This window comes from Podarcis erhardii, assembly GCF_964252035.2.
Source record: "Podarcis erhardii genome assembly, chromosome: 14".
Taxonomy (NCBI): Eukaryota; Metazoa; Chordata; class Lepidosauria; order Squamata; family Lacertidae; genus Podarcis; species Podarcis erhardii.
The window spans coordinates 13,645,087-13,669,044 of NC_138503.1; the positions used below are offsets into that span (position 1 = coordinate 13,645,087).

A 23,958-nucleotide genomic window follows, 5' to 3' on the forward strand; every position below is an offset into this window, starting at 1 on the left:
TCCCACTGGATCCCCTAATCCTGTCTTGCTCCGCGCCTAGTGCGCGACTCGGAGCAGGATGCACAGAGGCGGGAGCCAGCGGAGGAGGAGCCGAGGGATCCGCGTGGTGGCGGCGGCGCTTCTGCTGTTTTTCGCAACGGCGATTCCTCTGGGAAAGCTACCTGTTGCGTCGGCTCAGGAGATCCCCGGGGATTCAGGTAAGGGATCAGGTGCTGATTGCAAAGCTGGCTGTTTTCTTGCCTCTCTTTTAAAGTCCCGATTTCCACGCACGTTTTCCTAGAGGAACAGGTCTCCTCTAGAGCTCAGCTTGGGACTTTTAAAAAACGTTCTGAGCAAGCTGCGATCCTGCTGCTATCCCGCAACACCTTGAAATCGGCAGGAAATTAAAGGTTCAGGGCGCTTTGGGGCTGCAGGGTACAGCTGAGCTTGGAGTTTCGGTGCAGGATTTTTGCATGCGTCTGATCTATGCTATTATGCAACAGGTCTACTCTAGAGCTCAGCTTGGGACTTGGAAAAAGTTCTGAGCAAGCTGCGAACCTGCTGCTACCCCCAACACCTAGCGGAGGAAAGCCTTTGAAATTGGCAGGAAAGCAAAGGATCAGGGCGCTTTGGGACTGTAGGATTCAGCTGAGCTTGGAGTTGCGATTCAGGATTTTTGCATGCATCGTGATCTATGCTATTATCGCAGCTAAGGGAAAGAAAGTGCATTGAGGCGATCTGCCAGGACTAACAGCGATTTGCAGGAAGTGGGGCGGCCTTCCTAGCTTGGAGGCTCCCAAACGAAATTGCTGGTGGAAAAGCGATGGGGTTTGGGAGGCTGAGCGGTTCCAAAAGGAAACTTTATCCGCGCTGTACTGGATGCAAAAAGCAGCCGAGAAACAGCAATAACATTTAAGACTTTTAAAGCGCATGGCTCTTCCTAAATAATTTTGGGACGTATAGTTTGCCCCTCACAAACAGCTACAATTCCCAGCACTCTTTTAAAGAAACTAGTTCCCATGATTTCGGGGGAGGGGGGTGAAGCAATGTGCTTTAATTTTTTGGTGAGCAGCGTCTCTTTCCAGCTGTACTGAATTCTTCAGCCTTCCCTTGTAAGCTTGACTCACCTTAAAGGAGCACTTTTTAAAGAGCCCGTTTAAAAAGAGCCCGTTTTCATCCTCACTGTTGATTCTGTCCATATTTAAAGCTGTTCAGTTCATTAAATATGAGGCCGGCTTGCTGCCAAATACTGATTCTTCTGAAGAAGCTGTGTCCTGCACATCCAAGCTTGTTGGATCTACTCTGAAGTAAAAAAAACAGCAGCCCAACAGCTGCCAGCCAGAGACAGTTGCAAAAAGACACACACAGCCCAGCTGCAGTATCAGTTAAAGGAGCATTGTACAACTTAAATTAAGTTACAGCTTCGCCACAAAGTCTCCTGAGAACTGTAGAGTTGTTAGGAAACCTGTATTGCCCACACAGAACTGCAATTCCCAGTTCCCTGTGATTGTCAAACTACTCGTGTATAGATTTCGATTGGATATATAAATATAAATACATACAAAATGCAGTAAAAGTGATGTGACCAATTCAAATGCAGGCAGAAGTAGAAAAAAAATAAAATAAAACGCTGCCTTGTATTCTCAGTTGTTTCCAGGTTTTCCTCCCCATTGTTTCTTCATCAAACATCTCCTGGGGATTTTCGTCTCTTTTGATGGGGAGGTAGGAGTCTTCTAACTCTCAGCACCCTTTAAGTACAGTTCCTAGGATTCTTTGGGGAGGTAAGGGACCCCTGACCATTAGGTCCAGTCGTGGCCGACTCTGGGGTTGTGGCGCTCATCTCGCTTTATTGGCCGAGGGAGCCGGCGTACAGCTTCCAGGTCATGTGGCCAGCATGACTAAGCCACTTCTGGCGAATCAGAGCAGCGCACGGAAACGCTGTTTACCTTCCCACCAGAGTGGTACCTATTTATCTACTTGCACTTTGACGTGCTTTCGAACTGCTAGGTTGGCAGGAGCTGGGACCGAGCAACGGGAGCTCACCCCGTTGCAGGGATTCGAACCTCCGAGCAAGTCCTAGGCTCTGTGGTTTAACCCACAGTGCCACATGCCTATTTAAAGTGATACACCATGGCTCTAAAGGAATGGTGCAGATGAGGCCACAGTTAGAATTGTAGAAGAGTGTAACCTCTGAGCATGTTCTGAGCCTGAGGAACAATTTTCTGTTCTGAGCTGAGTTCACTGTCCTTTCAGACCACACCTAGTTAGCTTTCTTCATTTCAGCCTGCTTTGGGTGGGAACAGCTATTTGGATTACTGAACGTGTGAAACGAGTCCTTTAAGGAAGGGGAAGTGAATATATGGTTGGTGCTGTGAGCTCTGCCATGGGCCATTCACCCATGCAAGTTATCATTTGAGGTTGCATTCATCAAATGATAGGCATTCAAGGTGAAACACTTGGGGAAAAACACAAGAGCAAGACTATGAGTGTGTGAGCAAAACCTCACAGTACAGAATCTGAGCAGAAGGGGCATCTCCAGAAGGCTACCTGTTGGTGTTGTTTAAAAAAAAGCATTGGCTTATGTGTCTAAAACCAAATATCAGACTTGTACTATTTCTTGGTTTTTAGTAAGAAAGTGAAATGACTGCCTTCCTTTCTCAGCAGCTGGTTTTCAGCAGCAAGACAGCAAAAGTGTGTCGTGTGTCAAATTAAAACCACATAACCATTGTTTTCAGAAAATAAAACGCAGTGTATGGTCTCCCCGTCATCGGAATTCCCAGAAGGATTCTTTACGCAGCAGGAGCGAGAAGATGGAGGCATCATTATCTATTTCTTAATCATTCTTTATATGTTCCTGGCTGTGTCCATTGTGTGCGATTATTACTTCCTCCCTTCTCTAGAGATCATCAGCGACGGTAAGTTTTCCCCCTTTTCTTGTGGTGTTGTCATCTTAAAAAGGACATATATATTTTCTACAAAAATAAAAGGCACTAAATCAAACTGGAGGTTACCGTCTCTTTTGTAGGTAAGAAGTGAGCTGGAAAATTGCTAGGCTTTTTTCCCTACCATTTCGTTTTTTCAAAGGAGTCAGAGCCTGGGTGGACAAAAGGCTTATGGAAAAAGAAAAGAGGTGGGGAAGGGTTCAGCACTCTATATCCTATTAGTATAGGAATTTAGGAATATAGAACGCTACTTAGAAAGTCAAGCTATTTGTGTGTATAGTGCAATATTACCAGCTCTGACTGGCAGCACCTCTCTGGGTTCATAGGTAGAAATCCTTTGCAGCAGCTGATGTTTTTCATGCAGAAGGTCCCAGGTTCAATCCCTGACATCTGCAGTGAAAAAGTGTGCACTTTATCACTGAGCTAAGGTCCCTTCTCAACAGAATTTGAATTCCCCACCCCAGGTGGGAATCGAACCCAGATCACACACAGAAGGCGAGCTACCATTAAGAACATAGGAAAAGCCTGCTGGATCAGGCCAAAAGCAAATCTAGTCCAGCAGGTAGGGCCTTCTCGGTAGTGGCACCCGCCCTGTGGAACGCCCTCCCATCAGATGTCAAGGAAATAAACAACTGACTTTTAGAAGACATCTGAAGGCAGCCCTGTTTAGGGACGTTTTTAATGTTTGATGATTTATTCTGTTTTTAATCTGTTGGGAGCTGCCCAGAGTGGCTGGGGAAACCCAGCCAGATGGGTGGGGTTATTAGTACTATTAATAATAATAATCTTATTACTACTGCTACTACTGTAGCCAATCATTATACTAAGAGGCCTGTCTGCAATGCCTGTTCAAAATGCATTCCGCCTTCAATTATTTCAACATAGCCTATGTTCTGCAACATGAATCTGCTACTGTAATGTTCTGAATTATGCACAGCCCCCATTCATAGATATATTTCTTGTTTCTCTCCTCTGTCCCTTGTCTCTGTAGCCCTTGGTCTCTCTCAGGATGTTGCAGGAGCAACTTTCATGGCAGCGGGTAGCTCGGCACCTGAATTGGTCACAGCCTTTCTTGGTAAAGTGAAGCCAGCTTTAAACAGCACACAATTCCTTCCCTTGTGGAAGCAGAAATTAATTCTGTCAAAATGATGCTTTGCTTCTAGGGGTATTTGTCACAAAGGGGGACATTGGAGTCAGCACTATTCTTGGTTCTGCAATCTACAACCTCCTTGGTATCTGTGCAGCTTGCGGACTGTTATCTGGCATGGTATGTCCTAGCTTTTATGACGCTCTGAAGCTGTTTCCTCATGGTCCAGTGCCAAAGCTGGCTTAATCTGAGGTTACTTAAATTTAACAGGCTTGAAAAGCAGCATGTAATCAATTGGAAAAGAGTAAAAACCTTTGATACGCAACCCCACTTACTATTCTTCAGCAACTTTCAGAATGCTGAAAGTTTAATGTATAGGTCGAAATGAGAAAGTTGTGCACTAAATAGGGATAAGATGGAACAAATAAAGATGTTTGGGTCTCACTGATTTACTTATGGGGTACTGAATTTTTAGGGCATTTCCAGATGAGCTACAGCTTCCAAAACTGGTAGACATCTGAAAATGGTCCACTTCTCTCTCAAACCAGAGGTCTTGGTATGCTCCCCCGAAAGGTTAAGCGGTTCATCCAGGTCACTCAGAAACCTGAAACATGCAGTTTGCTGCACTCATTACTAGAATATTTCTGAATCTCATGCCCCACATTTTTCCTGAGATACTTAACTCATAATAGAGGCCAGCATTTTGAAGGCAAGCAGCATCGAGGGTGCCAATAAAATATTGGAGGGGGCATGTTAGCCCTGCCCTGCAAAATCGACCACAAGGTTTGGCACACAAACACATCATTTGAGTGGTATTGCCCGTCAACCAGCCAACTTGGGTGGGGTGGCAAAGGGACCTCGGCCTGTAGGAGTTGGCACCTATGTGTGGGATAGAACGTTAAGGCTGAGCCTTCAATTGCATCTTCATGCACTTGGGCTGAAACAGTTGCAACCAGGTACATCTTATGCTTGCAGAACACAAGCATCATAAAAGTATGTCTCAATTCTATCTACAGGTTTCAAGGCTGTCTTGTTGGCCCTTGTTCAGAGACTGTTTGGCCTATGCAGTTAGCGCAGCAGCAGTTCTTGCAATGATAATAGACAACAAAGTTTACTGGTAAGTGCCCACGAACGGGCAGTAATCAGCCACACAACCAGAGTTTCAGTTCTCTTTTTTTTAGTGGATTCCCCGCATCAGCAGGAGGATGGGACATTTGAGTTCCCTTTGAAACATGTGATTCTCTGTTGCCTCAAAAAAAATGCATGTAGTTAGCCTGTGTGCAATTGTAGTTAGTTGGACAGCAGGCACAGGTGCCAATAATTGGCTATTAAATGCCTTGCAAGCCAATTAGGCAGCATACTTTTGCTTCCGGAGGGTGTTAGCAACAGCGCCGCTATTTGGGGTTGATCTGTTGATCAACCAGTTGGAGCAAGAGTCAAGGATGCACCTTTTAGAGAGATGGCTCTGGTACGGTAATATTAAAATGTTTTATTAAGGTTTTGTTCTCGTAAGCCATGTGGGGTGGGCAGTCCTAGTTCACACACGGATATTTTATCTGTATGCACAAGGTTTGGGATTCCATTCTTGGCATGATAACTGTGTTTAATCAGTACCGCCTTTAGTTTAACAAGTACAAGAAATAACACTGTAAATGGCCTAAAGTACTTCAATTTTCCTACCAGCAGGAAATGAAAAGAACCAGTGTTAAAGTATTGGTAGAAAGACAGGCCTCATTCCATGAGATATGGGGACTTGTTCATGTGACAATGGTTGCATGCATCTCAAGCTGTAAGAGCTGGTTAATTCATGAAGCTTTAGGCTGCTTATTAAGTGACAATTTGAATAAGCCTCAGATGCACTATACAGAGGGACGCGGGTGGCGCTGTGGGTTAAACCACAGAGCCTAGGACTTGCCAAACAGAAGGTCGGCGGTTCGAATCCCCGCAACGGGGTGAGCTCCCGTTGCTCAGTCCCTGCTCCTGCCAACCTAGCAGTTCAAAAGCACGTCAAAGTGCAAGTAGATAAATAGGTACCACTCCGGCAGGAAGGTAAATGGCGTTTCCGTGCACTGCTCTGGTTCGCCAGAAGCGGCTTACTCATGCTGGCCACATGACCCAGAAGCTGCACGCTGGCTCCCTCGGCCAATAAAGCGAGATGAGCACCACAACCCCAGAGTTGGCCACGACTGGACTTAATGGTCAGGGGTCCCTTTACCTTTACTTTACACTATACAAAAACCTGATTATATTTCTCCTCTTAATGTGAAATCTAGCTAGTTTTTAGTTTCTGGTAAATTGACCCTTAAAGAGAAATAATAGTTCTGGGGAAATATTAGGGGCCCCTTGGAAGATATATAACGAAGCCACAGTTGAGTGGCACAACCATTTGAGTCGCACATCCTTTTGCACAAAAATGGTTCTAGGTTTGACAACTGGCATCTGCAGGAAAAGCTGAGGAAGTCCCCTTTCTGAAGTCCCCTGGAGAGCTGCTGCCAGCCAAAGTAGACAATGCTGAACTAGATGGACCAACCACCTGACACATTAAAGAGCAGATTCTCTCTGCTTTGCAAATCCAATCTTCCCCTCTTGGGGGAAAACACCACTGAAAGTGTTAATTCGTCACTTTGGAATAACCATGCATACTCAATCATGAATTATTTTTAATTAAGGTTGTTCTGTAACCAAACATGAAGCATATGAAATACAAAAACACACTATGAAACTTGCAATTTTATTTATTAATACTTACTTTGTTCTAGGTATGAATCTGCTTCTCTCCTCTTAATATACGGACTTTACATTTTGGTGCTCTGCTTTGACATTAAAATCAATCAGTACATCATGAAGAAGTTTAGTCGTTGCTGTACCTGTGTCACAGTGACTGCAGAAGAGACTGAACAGCAACCACTGATGGGATGGAAGGAAGAGTCAGGGCCTCTTCTTCGTCGGCAGTCAAGAGCAGACAGCGGAATTTTCCATGATGAGTCAGATTACGCTCAACTTTCATCAAGTTTACATGGGCCTGATACTATTTCTGAAGGTATTCCTGCAATCTTTGCCAACAGCTGTTATAGAAAGGGCTGGCACTAATACAAATGGCTTTAGAAATTCTAGTGAGAAAATAAATCGTTAGCTGCTCTGGTCACTCTCAAGTTTTCCTGAAAATACCGAAAGTAAGGCTTTGCCATGTGAATGTAACTTACAAGTCTGGTGGCTGAAATGCTTTAAATTATATAATGGCTCAGGTGCTTAAACAAGACTATCTTGAACAGGGTCATATTCCTCTAGCAACACACGTACACAGCAATCAATGATACATGGATGCCTGCTATCTAAATTTTGCTTCCTGTTATACTCAGTCTTGTTAGTTTTAATTAAACTTTAAGAGGCCTAGACCTGAACAGTGGTACCTCTGGATGCGAACAGGATCCGTTCCGGAGCCCCGTTCGCATCCTGAAGCGAATGCAACCCGCGACTGCGTGTGCGCGGGTCACGACTCGCAGTTTCCATGCATGTGTGTGAGATCATTTTGAGCGCATGCGCAAGTGGCGAAACTCAGAAGTAACACACTCAGTTACTTCCGGGTCGCCGCAGAGCACATTTAACCCGAGGTATGACTGTACAGCATAAACCTGCATTGCAGGGGTTGGACTAGATGACCCTTCCAACTCTACAATTTTGTGATTCTGTACATTGTCAGAAAATGACTGGGGATTTGTGTAGTTATTTGTGGCACTTTACCATGTAATGATTACGGGAGAAAGTTTTTTGGAGGACAGCGAGTAATATGTAATGTAGGTCTATCCAAATGGCTAAATAAGACAGAAGTTCATATCAGGAAAATTATGGAGCTCTCAAAAGCTTAAGTTTATAAAGACCAATATCTCATTTCTTAAATGGTTTGCCACCTTGACAGATTCTCAAAGCGTGTTCACCATGCCTGAAGCAGATCTGAAAAGAGTTCTGTGGGTGCTGTCCCTTCCAGTTATTGCTCTGCTCTTTTTGACGACACCTGACTGCAGAAGACAGTTTTGGAAGAACTGGTTCATGCTTACATTCTTCATGTCAGCAGTGTGGATTTCGGCATTTACATACGTTCTTGTATGGATGGTAACAATAGTGGGTATGTATTGAATCCAGAAGTACAAGCCCTCCCTTGCATAATAAGTCAATTTGGCAGCAGTGTCTTAAAACAAGAATCCTGATTTTGGTGGTGCTTAAGATAAAGGTTGCTATGCATAGGATCTCAGACTGGATCTCTTTAACAGTTAATGCCTACATTAGGTCGATGTACAAGTATGAATTTACTAGAGTTAAACCACAGGCTTAGCCAGCTTGAATCAGCAGTGTTTTAGAAAACAAAAGCTAATCCTAGCATTCTTTTTATTATTGAAAACATAGATTATAAGTCCAACTACCTAAAAAAAAATAAAAGTGCACAGCCAACTAATGTAGCTAAGCTGCACAAAAAATGGAATATTTCTGGCAGTCAACCTTAGGACACTGTTCATCCTTCTAGCCCAGTACTGTCTCCTCTAGCAGCAGCAGCAGCTCTTAAAGAGCTTCCACATCACCTGCTACCCAGTCCCTTAAACTGAAGATATGACAGGGATTGAATCTGAGAACTGCTGGATGGAAAGCATCTGGGTCTTCCACTGAAACTATAGCCAGCCCCCCAGATGATCAGATTAACCTGCTTTAATAAACCAAAATGGAGTCTTCCCAGGAATGAGCTAAAAAAAAACCACCAGCTGCATTATACTAAACATTTCCTATATTCTGTCTGCCACTGTTCCATTGATATAATGGGGGGGAAACACATGGGAGTCATGTGTTGGGTAGTACACCTAGGTTCATCCTCTAACTGTGCAGCAAAATTACAAAGTTGTAATTTATTTTCAGGCATTGGCAATGACGTTAAACTAGAGCAAACAATAGCAGCTTAGAAATTTGGATTCCAAACTATTACAGTGCCCTTTCATCCATTTCAGGAACTAAAGGCTTGAAGTTACTTTCCCAGCTGAACTTTCACAGCAATGCCATTTGGAAGTTTTTGAGTCAAGATTATCAGCAGACTTAATTTCCTCCTTTGCCCCCAGCCTGGAATTCATGTGTTTCTTTCAAGAGCAGATGATTAAGAAGGGTTAGTGGTTCATATGACTTCAAGAGCTCATGTGATAAAGATGCCAAAGGAAAAGAAGGGATTATACCAGTTGTAACAACTCCAAGAGACCTGCAATTAGAATAGTAAGCTGTTCCATATTTGAAAGGAAACTTGACGCAGGCATGTTGATTAGTAGCAATATTTTCAGAACTAGAAATCTCTTAATGGCGACTTTTAAATGACAGAATAGCATAGCTTCTTTCAGTGTATTCCACCAAACTGTAGTATGTTAAATCTGTTCATACTGATCTAGAAACGTGGTAGCTGAAACACTAGTAAGACCCCCCCACACACACACACAATTCCATTCTTTGTCCATTAACAGAAAGCTAAAGTGTTCCTTCCTTTTGAATTTGCTTGCTACAGGGGAAACTTTGCACATTCCAGATACTGTAATGGGTCTTACATTACTAGCAGCGGGAACAAGCATACCAGATACAGTTGCAAGTGTACTGGTGGCTAGGAAAGGTGAGTGGTTTTTCATACCCATAGCATTATGAAGCAATTTGAGGCAAGTCGAAAGGGGGGTGGTTCCCTTTGTTTATAATATGCCGACAGAATGCACTAACGCTATACTGGCATGAAGAACTGGCAAACTTTTAGCACACAAAATGGGAATGAATTGTTACTTTTATAAATAGTACCAGGGTGTCTAGGGTCAAAGGAGAACTACGGGGAGCTTGGATGGCTCCAGCAAAACAAATTATTAGCAGCCAACCTAAAATAGTTCAGGCATATTAAAGCTAGCAATTTCTGCAATCATGGTACGGTATAAAATATGGTATAATGCAGCAAAGAGCTTCCTTAAGATTGATACACATAAATGTGTTTTATCTTGCAGGAAGAGGCGATATGGCGATGTCGAACATTGTAGGATCCAATGTATTTGATTTGTTGTGTTTGGGATTGCCATGGTTTATAAGGACAGCCTTTGTAGACACATCAGCTCCTGCAGAAGTGAACAGCAGTGGTTTGACTTACACTGCCATTTCTCTTGTTTGTTCCATTGCTTTTATTTTTCTGGCTGTTCACTTGAATGGCTGGAAGCTAGACAAAAAATTGGGGGCCGTCTGTCTAGTGATGTACTTGGCATTTGTAATATTATCAATCCTGTATGAACTTGGAGCTATAGGAAACAATCCTATCAGTATCTGTGGAGACTAGTTTGGCTAGGGTTGGGGTTTTTTTTTTTACAATGTAATCGAGGATAAGAAATAAACATACATAAAATATTGAAAGCACTAGTTTCTTCATTTAGTCAAATAAAAAACTCCAGCATTCCCTTTGAGCTCTAAAACTTATTTACAGAAATTCCACATCATGACATAAGAACCACTTAAAAGCTCAAGGCTATCAAGAATTAATGAGAGCATGTCATTTTCAGAGAAAGGAGTAGCAGTGACTATAAATGCATGTAAAACAAACAGGGAAAAAGGGGAGTAAAAAAAGGGAAGACACATTCTTTACATTACAATTGTAACATAGGGAAATATGACACAAAACAAGTTCCACTATACAGTCTTTGTTAAACAGAGGAAATGGCTTGTTTTATTAAAAACAGTAGAACCATTCATTTAAACTGAATGACTAGAGACACTTAGCATGATTTTGGAGAGGTATTAAAACAGCCACAGCTCCCAGACTTCAAGAGAAGGTGTGGGTGTTCATACCACTGAACAAGTCAGGAAAGTTCTCTTTCAAAAACCAAAATGTAGTAAGAGTCAGTTAATGAACTCACAGTATATTAAACACTATACTGTTAAAGGCTGGTGGGTTTTAAAAGTTTTGTTTTTCCAACTTAAGTAAAGCATACAATGTTACTAAAAACGACTCACTAGGAGGAGACAAGGAGAGAAAAGCTAAACTGACAAAAAGGAATGTTCCCCAACATTTAATTATAAATTATGCAACGCGATCCAAACGTACGTCAATTTCTCTGCCACTGATTTTTATGCCGTTCATTATCCTACAGGCCTTTTCCGCCGATTCTGGTGAATCAAATCTGACAGTTCCGCAGCCTTTTGATTTCCCATTCTCCATTTTTATTTCTGCAAACATTACATGACCTGGATAAACAAAGTTAAAAAGTTCAATTTAGTCTATGATGCACTGCTGGTGTTAGAAATCCGTCGCCACAGCCAACTTAAAAAATTCTGAATTGAAATGTAATAAAAGTCAGCTCATGTCACAGGTCTCCTATTGTAATGCTACCCATGCAAACAAGAGAAGCCATCTAGCAGCCTCCGTTTTGCCACACTGAGTTTATAAACTCGACACCCCCTCAAATGCCACTGCATTCCAATTATCTGCCAATCTATCCTTCCTCCTCTACATTAATTATATTTTCTTCGCACAGGTTTGGCAAGTCGGCTCTCTTTCCAAATTTCCTGCATTCCATACTCCCCTCCCCCTCAATGAAAACTGAAATGGTAAAGAGGGGGCGCATTTTTAAGAACTTCGTCAGTAAGGAAAGGTTGAGAGATTGTTGATTCTCAGTATTTTAATATTTTAAACATCTAGATGAACCCAGGCAATTGGGGGCAACTGGCAGCTGATCTAAAACACTGGACATGTTTTTAAATTGACCCTAAACTGTGCAATTCTACATTCAGATTCTGTTTATATAGTTTATAATGGCTAAGGAAACCCAGCCAGATGGGTGGGGTATAAATAATAAAATTATTATTATTATTATTATGGTTGTTGTTATGATGATGATGAATCCCTTAAATAAAATTTAGTAATTTCAACACTTCTTGCAGCATTTTCAGGTGGTCTAGCAGTCACTACTTGTTGTGGGACAGAACTGGTCTGTGGTTCCATTTTTTTAATTAAAAAAAAGTATAGAGAAGCCTCAATTTCTTAAGCCACAAATACAACAGATAGCAGAAGGGGGCAATCTTGCTTTTTGATGTTTTAAGGCATGGAAGGGAACACTCTGGCCCTCCAGATACTGAGGGGTTTCAGCTCTCATTAGCTCCAGCCACCATAAATGACCGAGATGGTTGACAGAGAACTTCATATCTACAGGTTCTCCACCCGTGTTTCAATAGGAGGACAAGAAAAATACTTATGCTGGTACATTAAGCTAACATGAAATGCTGAGAATAAGATTAAGTACACATTTTAAAAACTATACATTTTTGAGAATTGAAAATTGTGGATTATGACAAATATGTAACATTGCAGAAGTGTGCAGTCAAAGAAGGTATATAGCTTGAGAGTTCTACCAGGAGCCACAAAAGCTCCTTTCTCTTTGTACAGGTTGTCAATTTCAAGAGCAAAGCAAGGATGAGTTTTCACAGAAAGGTAATAAAGATGGAGATTACATTCCCTTCAGAATTCAATGAGACTTAGATGACTTGGACCTCAATTAAAAATCATTATTTGCTGCAAACACAAAAAAACCAAATAAATAAATGAAAACAGCCTTACCACCCAGATATATATAGGAATGCCGAGAACTAACATTACTGCAACCTTCTTGCATCCTTAGTCTTAATATATTCTGGCAGTTTCAAACTAAGACAAATTAATATGTAAACCCAAACCATGGTTTGTTGTGATTTAAATAAAGGAACTAAACAAATTGTGAGTATCAACCAAGCAGGACCTGTTACTGCAGCTTGAGGTTTGCGAACTACTTTAGGCAAACTGATTTCTCATCAGATCTGAACAAACCATGGTTTCGGGCATTGCTCCGAGGCTACTGTTTGGGACAACATCTAGGGATTCCCAGGAAGAGAGAAGAAATAAACCAATAATTGTTTGCCTCTGCACAATGCTAGAAACTGAGATATGAAAGCTAGGAGCTAAATGGCACCTTAAATCTAGGTTATGGGTGCTGCAACGGAATGTCTAGGCACACTTCTTTATAACAATACAAGCTGAAAATGAACTGCAGCTAAAATCTTATGTTCATTTTTCCTCATCTGAATACTACAAAGAACAAAGCCATACTTTCCCTGCCCGCCCCCCCTAATATTCTTATGAGTGTCCCTTCTCCACTCCTCAGAGAGTGGCTCAATGTGGGGAGGCAGCAAAAGGTCCTCCTTTCGTTCCAACAGTGGCAATTTTAATCTGAAATCTTAGGCGCAGTATTGCTCCCAGAGCTCAGAAACTGCTTGCATTAATGAAATTCCTTGTCGCAAAACATGCCTAGAACAAGGGGAGTTTCGAACACTGCCTCTGCATCTGAAACACAAGTCATGGCTTAAAAGTTTCAATTAGATGGCCCACAACAAGCTTTTGGAAATGCATGCAAGTTGCCACATTCTGGGGACCTCTGGGGTTCCTCAATGAAGGTTGGTAATGAAGCTCAAGCTTCCATGATGAATGGGCTACTTTTTCCCTGAAACACACTGCTTTAGGGTACCCACTCCATTCATGCTGAGCAGCAGGTGATATCCAACAACTTGTGGCACAGGTGGTAGCCTCGCCCTACCATCTTTATTGTGGCTTATCATCTTTGCCTTAGAGGCAACAACATTTGTGCCTAATACTTACCACACTGGCTGAACTTTTCCTTAAGCTTCTGCCAGGTCAAGTCAAAAGGAAGCTGAAATGAAGATAAGCATATAGTAACGCAAGGAGAAAAAGCCAGAGAATAACGCTGCTAATTCGTTCAATTTATGTGCTTACATTTCTGACAAATATCTGGTTGCCCTTGGAGCCTACTCTGTCTCTCACACCACTGCCCATTGGGCCAGGCACAAATCCTCGATCCATATCGATATTTCTCTCCAGGCCAGTTCCCATGGTTGGCCCCATTCGATCAAAAGTGGAGTTCATCCGATCCATTCCCATGCCCATGCCCATTCCTCCGGTCATACTGTTCATACCACTTATTCCACTACCTGCAAACACACAGAGAGAGATTTAGGAATCCAATAGTAATGTTTATAGCACAATAGTAAACAAAAGCTTGATAACAGTTTCAAATTCATGTATAAATAAGCTGGTTTGATGCAAGGGAAAATGCAGATGAGTTTCTATAAAGAAAGCCAACAAGGTTTCTGGTGCAACCACTATAGTTAACTTTGACATGCAATGGAATCCCATGAATATAGTCAGAGGAAATAGCACTTAAAGGGCCGAGGGCTGTTTTAACCAAATTCATTTGATCTTCATCTGAGGAACCAAATGGACAGTGATTTATTATGCTGGTAATAGCCAGCCAACTATAAGTAGACCAAACATTTATTTCTGTTTTTGTGCCATTGACCTACATTTTCCTAACTGAATTTAATAATTGCAGATTTTAAATGGTGCATACAGTATTTGGGTTATGAAAGTAGATGCAATTCCTACTAATGTTTGTCTGTTTAAAGGAATGATGATGTGGCAGCTACATGTTTCAGTTAGCCATTACTGATTTATGGCAGTATCAGCCCATGGGCATTCACTGCAATGTGCTCTACGTGGAGCTACCTTTGAAGGTGACCCAGAAACTATAGTTAATCCAGAATGCAGCAGCTAGATTGGTGATTGGGAGTGGCCGTTGAGGCCATATAACACCGGTCCTGAAAGACCGACATTGGCTCCCAGTACATTTCCGAGCACAATTCAAAGTTTAAAGCCCTAAACGGCCTCGGCCCAGTATACCTGAAGGAGCGTCTCTACCCCCATCTTTCTGCCCAGACACTGAGGTCCAGCTCCGACGCCCTTCTGGCAGTTCCCACACAAGTGAGGTTGCAGGGAACCAGGCAGAGGGCCTTCTCAGTAGTGGCACACGCCCTGTGAAACACCCTCCCATCAGATGTCAAGGAAATAAACTATCTGACTTTTAGAAGACATCTGAAGGCAGCCCTGTTTAGGGAAGTTTTTAATGTTTGATATTTTATCATGGATGCCACTGTCACAAAGTTGAATTCTACCCTTCCCAGCTTTTAGGATGCCACGGCTACCCTGAAGGGTGGTTTGCACTGATATGCCTAAAGTAGATCAGTGCATGCTAGTCTGCGAAAGTGACTGTGGGCTTATCAGGTCATGGCTGTCACTTATTGTTTAAACAGGCACTTTGCGATTACCAGTCCCGTTAAGATCAGATGCTTTTTACATAAGCAAGCACGATCCAGGTGAATTTTAAAATGCCACGTTTTGGAGAATATTAAAAATTATTGTGTGTGTAGACACTGACCACAGAGAAGGAACATAGCTCAATGGCAGCTTATGTATTTTCATGCAAAAAGTCCCAGGTTCAATCCCTCACATGTGACTTGGTTTAAGAGCAGTTTCCTATGCTCCTGTTACAGAAATGTATTAATCCAAAATGTGATTTTTCACAAAATAAGCATAATGGCTCTCACAAGCATGGAATTGTCAGTGTATTATTCCCTTATTAAATGTGACCAGACAAGAGCTAGACTTATATTCCATCACATATACTGGAGATACGTTCACACTTAGAATGCAGAGGTGTTAGTATTCTTAACATGCACCTTTCAGTTATTTTGTAGCCATGCATGACAACTCTATGAATCTCCCTTTTACAGACAGATGTTAAACCACCTTGTAAGTCTAAACAGCTATCTGAAATTCTGCGACTGATAGCTGTTGCTACAGGTTTTCCTTAATATCAGATTCCAATACTTGCTATTATCTGCTGGGGTTTTTTTGGAAATTTGCTTGTCTGCTATGCATTTGGACACCTCTTAATATGTCATAACCAAATTCTGCATGGTTTCTGAGATCAAGGATCAAGTTTTTGTCTGTGTTTGTATACAACTGGACACCATTTTGAATCAGAACAGAAGAATGAACCTTTCAAAACTGCAATGATTTTTTTATTTCTTAGAATTCCTGGGCAACACCAGGTACAAGGCTGCTAGGGTTTATACAAATGACCCACCAGAGAAACTTAATCTTATGAAAACACTAGACATCTTAATGAACTTCAGTTATAACTACAGTCACATAAAACTGGAAGTTTTAAGTCAATGGAGCAATTTTCTTACTACCGACAATAAGATTTTTCTGGATCCATCTAGGCATAGCACTAACCAAAGACCCTTTCTATTATACATTAGAATTTATATTTGGTTGAAGCAGATCAACCTACTCATTCCAGATCCTACTGGGCCCATATTAGAGGCTCCCATTCCTCCTGCAAAACCACCAACCATTGCACCACCTAAACAAGGACAGAAAAAAGTCACATTATACATCTCTGTTTTACTTAAAAGCTAGGGAATTCTACCAAATTACCGTTTCATAACAAAATAATTTATCATTCTACCAAACTACCTTTTCATAACAAAATAATTTATTGATGGCAGTAATGCTCAATGGACATACAAAAGCTGAACACGGGTAACTACTAGACTATGAGAAAAATATCTTCACTACAATGTTCTCATTGATTTTTTTCAGAGAATGTAAATTTGTAAGGCCAGTAGAGCTACAATGCAGCAAGAAGTCTACAAGTATCTCTTAAAATTGAATGGTTATTTGAGAACTAACAGCTGCAAGCTATTAATTTGGATTCCTGCTTTAAGCTACTTCTATTGAATCTCAAAAAGTGGTATGTGAAAAGCACTTCACCCTGTCAATCTCCAGAAAGAAGACAACAGTACCTTTCATGGGCATCTATCTCAGGCAGAAGGGAAAAGGGAGATTATGAGTATGAAGCAACATAGTGTTCACTTGTGGAAATGATTTGCTTGCTACATGCTTGATACCCAATTCCATGAAAAATGCAAGTTTGCCAAGGGCCATACCCATCCTTCCAAACGAGTCTCCAAAGCCACGGTTCATTGCCATATCAGTTCGACCAAAGTCTCTATCAATATTTCCTCCCATTCCTCCACGGAACATTTCTGCAGGAAACACAGTAGACAGTATTTTCTTTTAGATTCCAGATACCGTGTGTGTGTTTGCTTACAGACAGACCTTTGGGTACAAAGGATTCGCTTTGAATGGTACCATAAACGGCTAAGTGGAAAGACGCTTATTCAAGATACTGATTTCAAACAAATTCTTTTAAAAATATAAGAACATGGGAAGCTGTGTTAGATGGACCATTGATCCATCTAATTTAGCATTGTCAACACTGAATGAAAGAGGTTCTCCATAGTTCTGGCAGTCTTTCCAAGTCAACATGCATTATAGCTTGACTGTACATGTTGGGTATACAGTCGAAGCAAGACTCATTTCCATTCCCCTATTACTACAAATGTGAGATTCAGAATTCTAGAAGAGTTGCTATACCGTATTTTTCGCCCCATAGGACGCACCAAGTTTTTTGGGGGGGAAATAAAGAGAAAAAAAATTATTTCCCCCCCCCCCCAGGCGCTTGTGGGGCTGGCAGCGGGGAGAAGCGCTCTTCTCCCCGCCGCCTACCTGCAGACCAGGTCCGGGGACAGCGGGAGGACGAGCTGCGCCTCCCAGCTGTCCCCGGAGCTTGCGGGGCTGGCGGCGGGGAGAAGAGCTCTTCTCCCCGCCGCCCGCCTGCAGACCAGGTCCGGGGACAGCGGGAAGACAGCGGGATGGCGGCGTTCCGCCTCCCCGCTGTCCCCCGACCTTGTGGGACTGGCGCTGCGGCTCTCCTGAAGCCTGGAGAGCGAGAGGGGTCGGTGTGCTTTCAGCGAAAGCCTGCATTCGCCCCATAGGACGCACACGCATTTCCCCTTCATTTTTGGAGGGGAAAAAGTGCGTCCTATATGGCGAAAAATATGGTAATTTTTTTGTAGTAGATCCCTCTCACAGGATCAGTGGAGGATGCCAATATAATGCAGCCTCAAATATTCTCAAGGATCCCAGGAGCTGAGGTAGTTTTGGAGGCAAGAGCATGGCGTCAAGCACTGGCAACAATGAGAGACTTCCCACCACCTCCAAATTTCAGCTTCAAAAGAGAGATATTCCTCAATATCAAAGCTGTGGAGAAGCTAAATTACCCCTCCTTGCCTGCTTGAATCCCGTTAAGAAGCAGCCTCCTCCAATTTTAAAAAACTACATGTGAAATGCAAAGTCCTGTTTTTAACATCGCATCTGCTTTGATTGTCTCTGGGCACAGGAACACAAATGTAGCAGATAAGCCCTTCAGGGTTTTTTTTTAAAAAAATACAGTACTCAACAAAAACAAACAAATACAAAACAAAATAAATCTATTTGTACATGGTCACCAGGGTCCCTTATGGAAAAACTGGGGGTACTGGCGTAAAGCTACTAAGCGTAACAGAAAATAGAGAGAGAATATTTACATCAACATTATGAGAGATCATTGGTTAAGAATACCTCAGTCCATTTCCAATTATAAGTTCTTGTCAAATTCATTGTTTATTACTCATTATTCCAAATGTGTGTGCATAGTCTAATATGGGAGGGAGGACTCTTTTAATAGTCTTCATTTGTGTAAAAAAGCAAGTTACACAACACTGAGAAAAGTGAGTTTGATTTGATTGTCCCTTGGATAAATGAACTTTGTGGATTAAATTAAGTTTTTCACTATAAACCTTTATTTTTTAGGATGGAGTTTAGGTCAACTGTCTTCCACTGTTAAGAAATGGTCCTTTGGGCTGCTGCCAGCCAAAGTGTTACCAGTTCCTTAGGTTAATGTAAATACTTAATGTCGTCAAAAATAGGTGACAAAACTTTGGGGGTTGACAATATTGTGTCCACTAATTATGATCATTTTCTTAATAACTTTGTCCCAGAATGAGGATATCAAGGGGCATTACCACCATAAATACACCTGGGCTTGCACCACTCTCCAGCAATTAAAACCTTCAGCTTTTATGCAACAGTTAACTTGAGCTTTTGATAGAAGCTCTGGTCAAGAACATGAAATATGGTATTTTATCAAGTTAACACATTCTTAATTTTTGTTTAATTTGTATTACGCTCAGAGGATTTAAATCACCTTTTAGAAAGGTGGTATGCTGCAATCAAGCAAGCAAAATAAAGCCTTTGGTTAAACTCAACAATCAGGCATCCCTGCTGAAAGTTTGCTTGCCGGTTTGCTTGTAATACATTAACTCCAATGAAAATAAATTTGATAAACACATCCAGGAGAATATTCCCACACTCTAGTTTTCAAATGGGGGTGGGAAAGCACACTGTGCTTCCCAGCTGATAGTTGAAGTTTTTGTTTTACGGAAGCCTTTTTAAAACTAAATGTCCATTTCCACATCATTGATCTTAAGCTCTTAAATCAAAGATTGTAGCTTTAAACTGATTGGGCTACAACTGCAAACACAGAGTAATTAAAAAAACTGGTTAATTTACCTCCCATACCTGTTGCCATGCCCCCCATGCCTGTTCCTATGCCACCAGTCATTCCACTGCCAATATTTCCTCGGAAATCATCCACACTGCCCATTCCTAGAAATAGATTTTATTTTTTAGTTTTACAATACTTCTAGATACACTGAAACAGCTGTACATTTTACGAGCAAATAGTCACCTACCTCCCATTCGGTTGACTCCGCCAAATCCTCCCATGTTTGCCATCCCTTTCATGCCACCAAATCCGCCAACACCTGAACCGTAAGCAAAGAGCATTTTACTAAATTCATAAATTTTGTATAGGAACAAAGTAACTGGGGAACATGCCTACCTCCGCCCATTCTGTTCATTCCTCCAAAGCCTGGACCATCCACTCCCATTCCTTCAAATAAACAGATTTACAGGTGAGCTATTAAAGTATATCTTTATGCCACTCTACCCTTCAGCTGAACAGCTCCCAGTGAGGTTCGTAATAAAACCAATGCAATATAGCAACCAAGTATATCATAACCTAGTGAGGAATCAAAGCAGCAGTTAAAAATAGGATAAGATGTAAGAACTTAATTTTTTGGGGGAAGAACCAAACGAGAAAAGCTTGGTGCTGAACAGGCACTTTTAAAGGTACATATAATGAAAAAACGATTAAAATTTAAGTATGAGTCACAATACATTTAAAGACTTCTATGGTACTCCAGGAAATGTATCCCTCACTCCAAGGCAAGAAAACACTGAGAAGGACGAAAGCATACTGACCTCCAGGAGCCACACTTCCCATTCCACCACCACCCATGCTCAGTTGGGTTGCACTTATGGGCTGCCCGCCAGGTCCAAGTCCCATTCCAATTCCTCCAAGACCACCTTTGAAAGCAAAGATCACTCCATAAGGTTCTCAGTATTTCTAAACAGTTGAAGGCAGGGGCAATTCTACTAGGCTTCAAAATGGTAGCTATGTCTATATTAACAGGCAGCATTAAAAAAGAGTGAATACTCACGAGGTAGCTGTGGTGTTTTGCTGTCTGCTACACGGAAATCATCGTGAGGAATTGATTTGTCATCCTAACAACAGACAAAGACTTTTAGAACATTGCAGTGGTTTGTCTCAGCTACCACGGGCAAAACAAATGAACAACTCACCATTTTTACATGCATGGGTCTATCAAACAGAAATTGTCCATTGAACATAGCTGAACATCAAGTCAAGGAACCTTACATCCGCCAATAATATGTTAAGCTGCACAGGTGATCTTACAAACACACTCGCACTCTAGACTGTCATCCAATAGCTTCATCTTAGGGGTCTTGTCAATTAAATTTGCATTTATATGCATGCATGTAAAATAGTGATCCGAATTCATTACAGCAAGCACCATTTTAGAAGAATTCTGATTTGGAATGCCTCCAAGATTATGACTACTGACTGTGGCTTTGATAATTTCTTTAAAATCTGCTATATGAGTTAGACTGGACCACTTTTTAAATCTGTAAAATCAACTGCACATTACAATCCTACTATATACTATTCATGTACTTTTCTGAATAGCTGTCTTATCTCCTATTGTACTAAAATATTCAACTTGCACCCCACTATCCAAATACAGTGGGGACAGTGTGATGCGAGCAGAATCCTTAGCTCCTTTTATTTTTTTACAAGACTATCAGGTTTTTGGGGGGGTAGGGGAGATTATATAGCTAAAACCATAGAGAATCAAGAGGTAGGGGGCACTTGTGAATTTCATTAATGGCCCTCCTATCTCTTCCCCAATAATATGAGCACTGTTGAACTCAAATTACAAACACTTACTAAAGAATTAGTTACCTAAAAGTAATGGCAAAATGGGAAAATATTATCCTTAAAGCACATCATTGCTTGTAAGTCACAATTAACAATGGTTTAAATAGTTCTCTATTGCCAGACCAGTATTTTTCAATAAAACAACAAGTGTGAAATAATTCTGCAAGTAAACAATGGTTTAAGGACTGAACAAGTCAGTTGCACTAATTTTCCATATAGTCTAACCGTGATTGCCAAATTCTTCAGGTTTTCAGTTCTAGGGTGCATCAGCTGCCACCATAAAATAGGGTATATTTTGTATTTTACTGGTGATAAGCATCATTCTCAGAATCTCTAATGCCATGAGCCACTTTGTTCCAATAGAGGAAGATGACTTTGGGATTTAAGTTCTCCCCTTAACATTATCATTCCCCCCATTCTATGTTATCCCTACTCCAATGTAACCATGGTGTTATAGTCAATCTCCTAAATATACTAGCAGTAATACAGTTAGTATATCAAGGGAAAATGTACATGATCAAATATACTACAAACAGAAAAGTTATCAATTGCTTTGTTGAAGAACTCACCTATATTCACACAAACATACAAGTCAAATATAATGTAGACAGAAAATAATGCATTCCTATTTAAACCACACTTGACAACATACTCCTTTAATCAGGCCCAGTCACTCCCCAACTCTTGTCAGGATACATATTGCCTGAACAGCTTCGATTGGCTGCTCAAAAGTCACTGTTCCCATTCCTCGACTCTTTCCATCTTTGTCTTCTTTAATATCTGCACGTTTTACAGTCCCAGCAATGCTGAACACTTCCTTTAATTTCTTCCAGCCAACTTTGAAGTCAAGCTTAAAAAGAAAGTTTCCATGAAACAAACCAACACAATTTTGTCTTACAAAACAGGATTTTTGTTTTAGCGCAGGGGCAAACTCTACACATAGCTTAAGCATAGCAATATATATATATATATATATATATATATATATATATATATATACACACACACACACACACACACACACACACACACATATTTTCTGTATTGTTGACAGATACATGGAAGATTGCCAAAACTGAAGTATTAGTTATCAGAGATGCAAATAAATCTTTGGTCACATCCATGTTCTTTCCTTTCATTTTTTCAACATGTTGATGAACAACGTAGTTCTGATGAAAAGTAACAACTCAGCGCTAAAAGCTATCAAAAGGAATGTAGTACACTGAGCACATAATCCAACAGTATCTAGTTGGGGAAGAGTAAACAAAAAAACCATGTACTGATTTTAAAACTGGCTACTCTGAGAGAAAACTATTCATATGCATACTCAGCTCACAGAACAGTTTTATTAAAAAGGGTTTCAAGAATTGCAGAGCAGCATAAAAATTTAAGTTGGAGGTCCTAATATAGCTTTCTCCAACCTGGTGGCGTCCAGATGTTTTGAATTACAACTTGATGAAGCTGATGCGAGCTGTAGTCCAAAATACCTGGAGGGCACCAAGTTGGGGAAAATATTTATATTGCAGTTTAGATACACAAAACCACCCTCATATGAGATGCAACAGTGTTTAAAACCCTGTTAAAATGGGCATGAATACTATCGGCTAAGAAAAATCACTTGTGCTGTGCTAAGTAAACTTGATGTTTTGCTCCAAAATGAAGCAATGCACAGCCAGTATGTATTTATACTTACATTGGCAACAAAAATAGTGGACCCAAGCCTGCCAGCCTGCAGATTGCTAATAATCTCGGGAGGAATGTTTGGATTATTAATAATAGAAGGTGGCAAATTCATCAAGCCAGGTGATATTTCTGGGCCATGTCCTCCCGTGTAGGGTCCACTCCCACGCTGCAATGCTCTGCGAGCATGCTCACCATCCGGATCCTACAACAAATTTAGTAATAGAATATACATCTGTTAATCCCAAATCACAGGTAACAGTACTTTCTTTCAGAAATTTCACAGTATCACAACAGAGCAGTTAGCATCCTTATCAGCGGCGGCAGAAGGAATAAGTACTTCATGTGCATGGAGACCTAGCTCCCTCACCTCTAGAGGTGGTCCTTTCAGATGAGGGTTGAGACAAGTGTGCACTGCCACTTCATATGCTGTTACCTAGCCTATGGACAAGTAGAAATCTGTCAGCCTAACATGTTCTTTCAAAAACCAAATTCAATTATCTTGGTGCTCTCTGTTAATATCAAACGTAGAAAGCATAACTCTCTGACATCATGGTTCAGACTGGAACACTCATACAGGCAAATGAAAATGCTGACACATTTTATTCCTCCCTTATAGCTCCCACAGCAAGGCAATCTGAACATGATACACATCAGAGCCACACAGCAAATTCCCCAGACTTAAAGGTGATTGTTCATCCAACTACAGATCTAATCTTGTAGGAGAAAAGGCATATTTTAAGACTCAAGAATATCAGTAGGATGTAGATCCCCAACCTAAGCAACTCATGTCAGTATAGCAGTCTTATCTGAAGTTTTAATTATACAAGTGCCTCACCAGTTCCCTAGACAAGCAGTCTGAGGCTGCAGAATATCTAATCCATTTAAAAGCTACAGGTAGTGGAAACAAGGAGTAGGAATTGAACGTATTTGTCATTCGGAGAGAAAATTGGCACTTTTGATATCATTGGTTGCTTGGAAATGAAGTATGATTGTTGTTATTATGTGGAAGTATCTGTGAGGGCATTTAATAGCTCTATACAGTTTGTTCTGCTATTTTAAAAGAATTCCAAAACCCTTTCAATACTCT

General features: G+C 41.1%; 2 protein-coding genes across 2 annotated transcripts in view; one reads left to right on the forward strand and one right to left on the reverse strand.

Moving 5' to 3' along the window:
- SLC24A5 (solute carrier family 24 member 5) lies at positions 1-10,410 on the forward strand. Its single transcript, XM_081839066.1, has 9 exons — positions 1-197; positions 2,715-2,894; positions 3,913-3,996; positions 4,085-4,188; positions 5,025-5,125; positions 6,768-7,048; positions 7,925-8,131; positions 9,539-9,640; positions 10,014-10,410. The coding sequence occupies exons 1-9, from the start codon at positions 59-61 to the stop codon at positions 10,334-10,336; spliced, it is 1,521 nt and encodes a 506-aa protein (XP_081695192.1). The 5' UTR covers positions 1-58; the 3' UTR covers positions 10,337-10,410.
- The window catches only part of MYEF2 (myelin expression factor 2), a 22,180-nt gene continuing 8,626 nt past the window's right edge, over positions 10,405-23,958 (reverse strand). Inside the window, exons 6-17 of the mRNA XM_081839409.1 lie at positions 22,882-23,073; positions 21,885-22,038; positions 20,531-20,580; positions 20,389-20,452; positions 20,150-20,254; positions 19,728-19,778; positions 19,579-19,650; positions 19,397-19,492; positions 16,891-16,989; positions 13,814-14,028; positions 13,679-13,730; positions 10,405-11,238 (exon numbers count right to left, since the gene is read on the reverse strand). Coding sequence (XP_081695535.1) covers positions 11,075-11,238; positions 13,679-13,730; positions 13,814-14,028; positions 16,891-16,989; positions 19,397-19,492; positions 19,579-19,650; positions 19,728-19,778; positions 20,150-20,254; positions 20,389-20,452; positions 20,531-20,580; positions 21,885-22,038; positions 22,882-23,073 — 1,314 coding nt within the window. The 3' untranslated portion in view covers positions 10,405-11,074. The remainder of the gene's footprint in view (positions 11,239-13,678; positions 13,731-13,813; positions 14,029-16,890; positions 16,990-19,396; positions 19,493-19,578; positions 19,651-19,727; positions 19,779-20,149; positions 20,255-20,388; positions 20,453-20,530; positions 20,581-21,884; positions 22,039-22,881; positions 23,074-23,958) is intronic.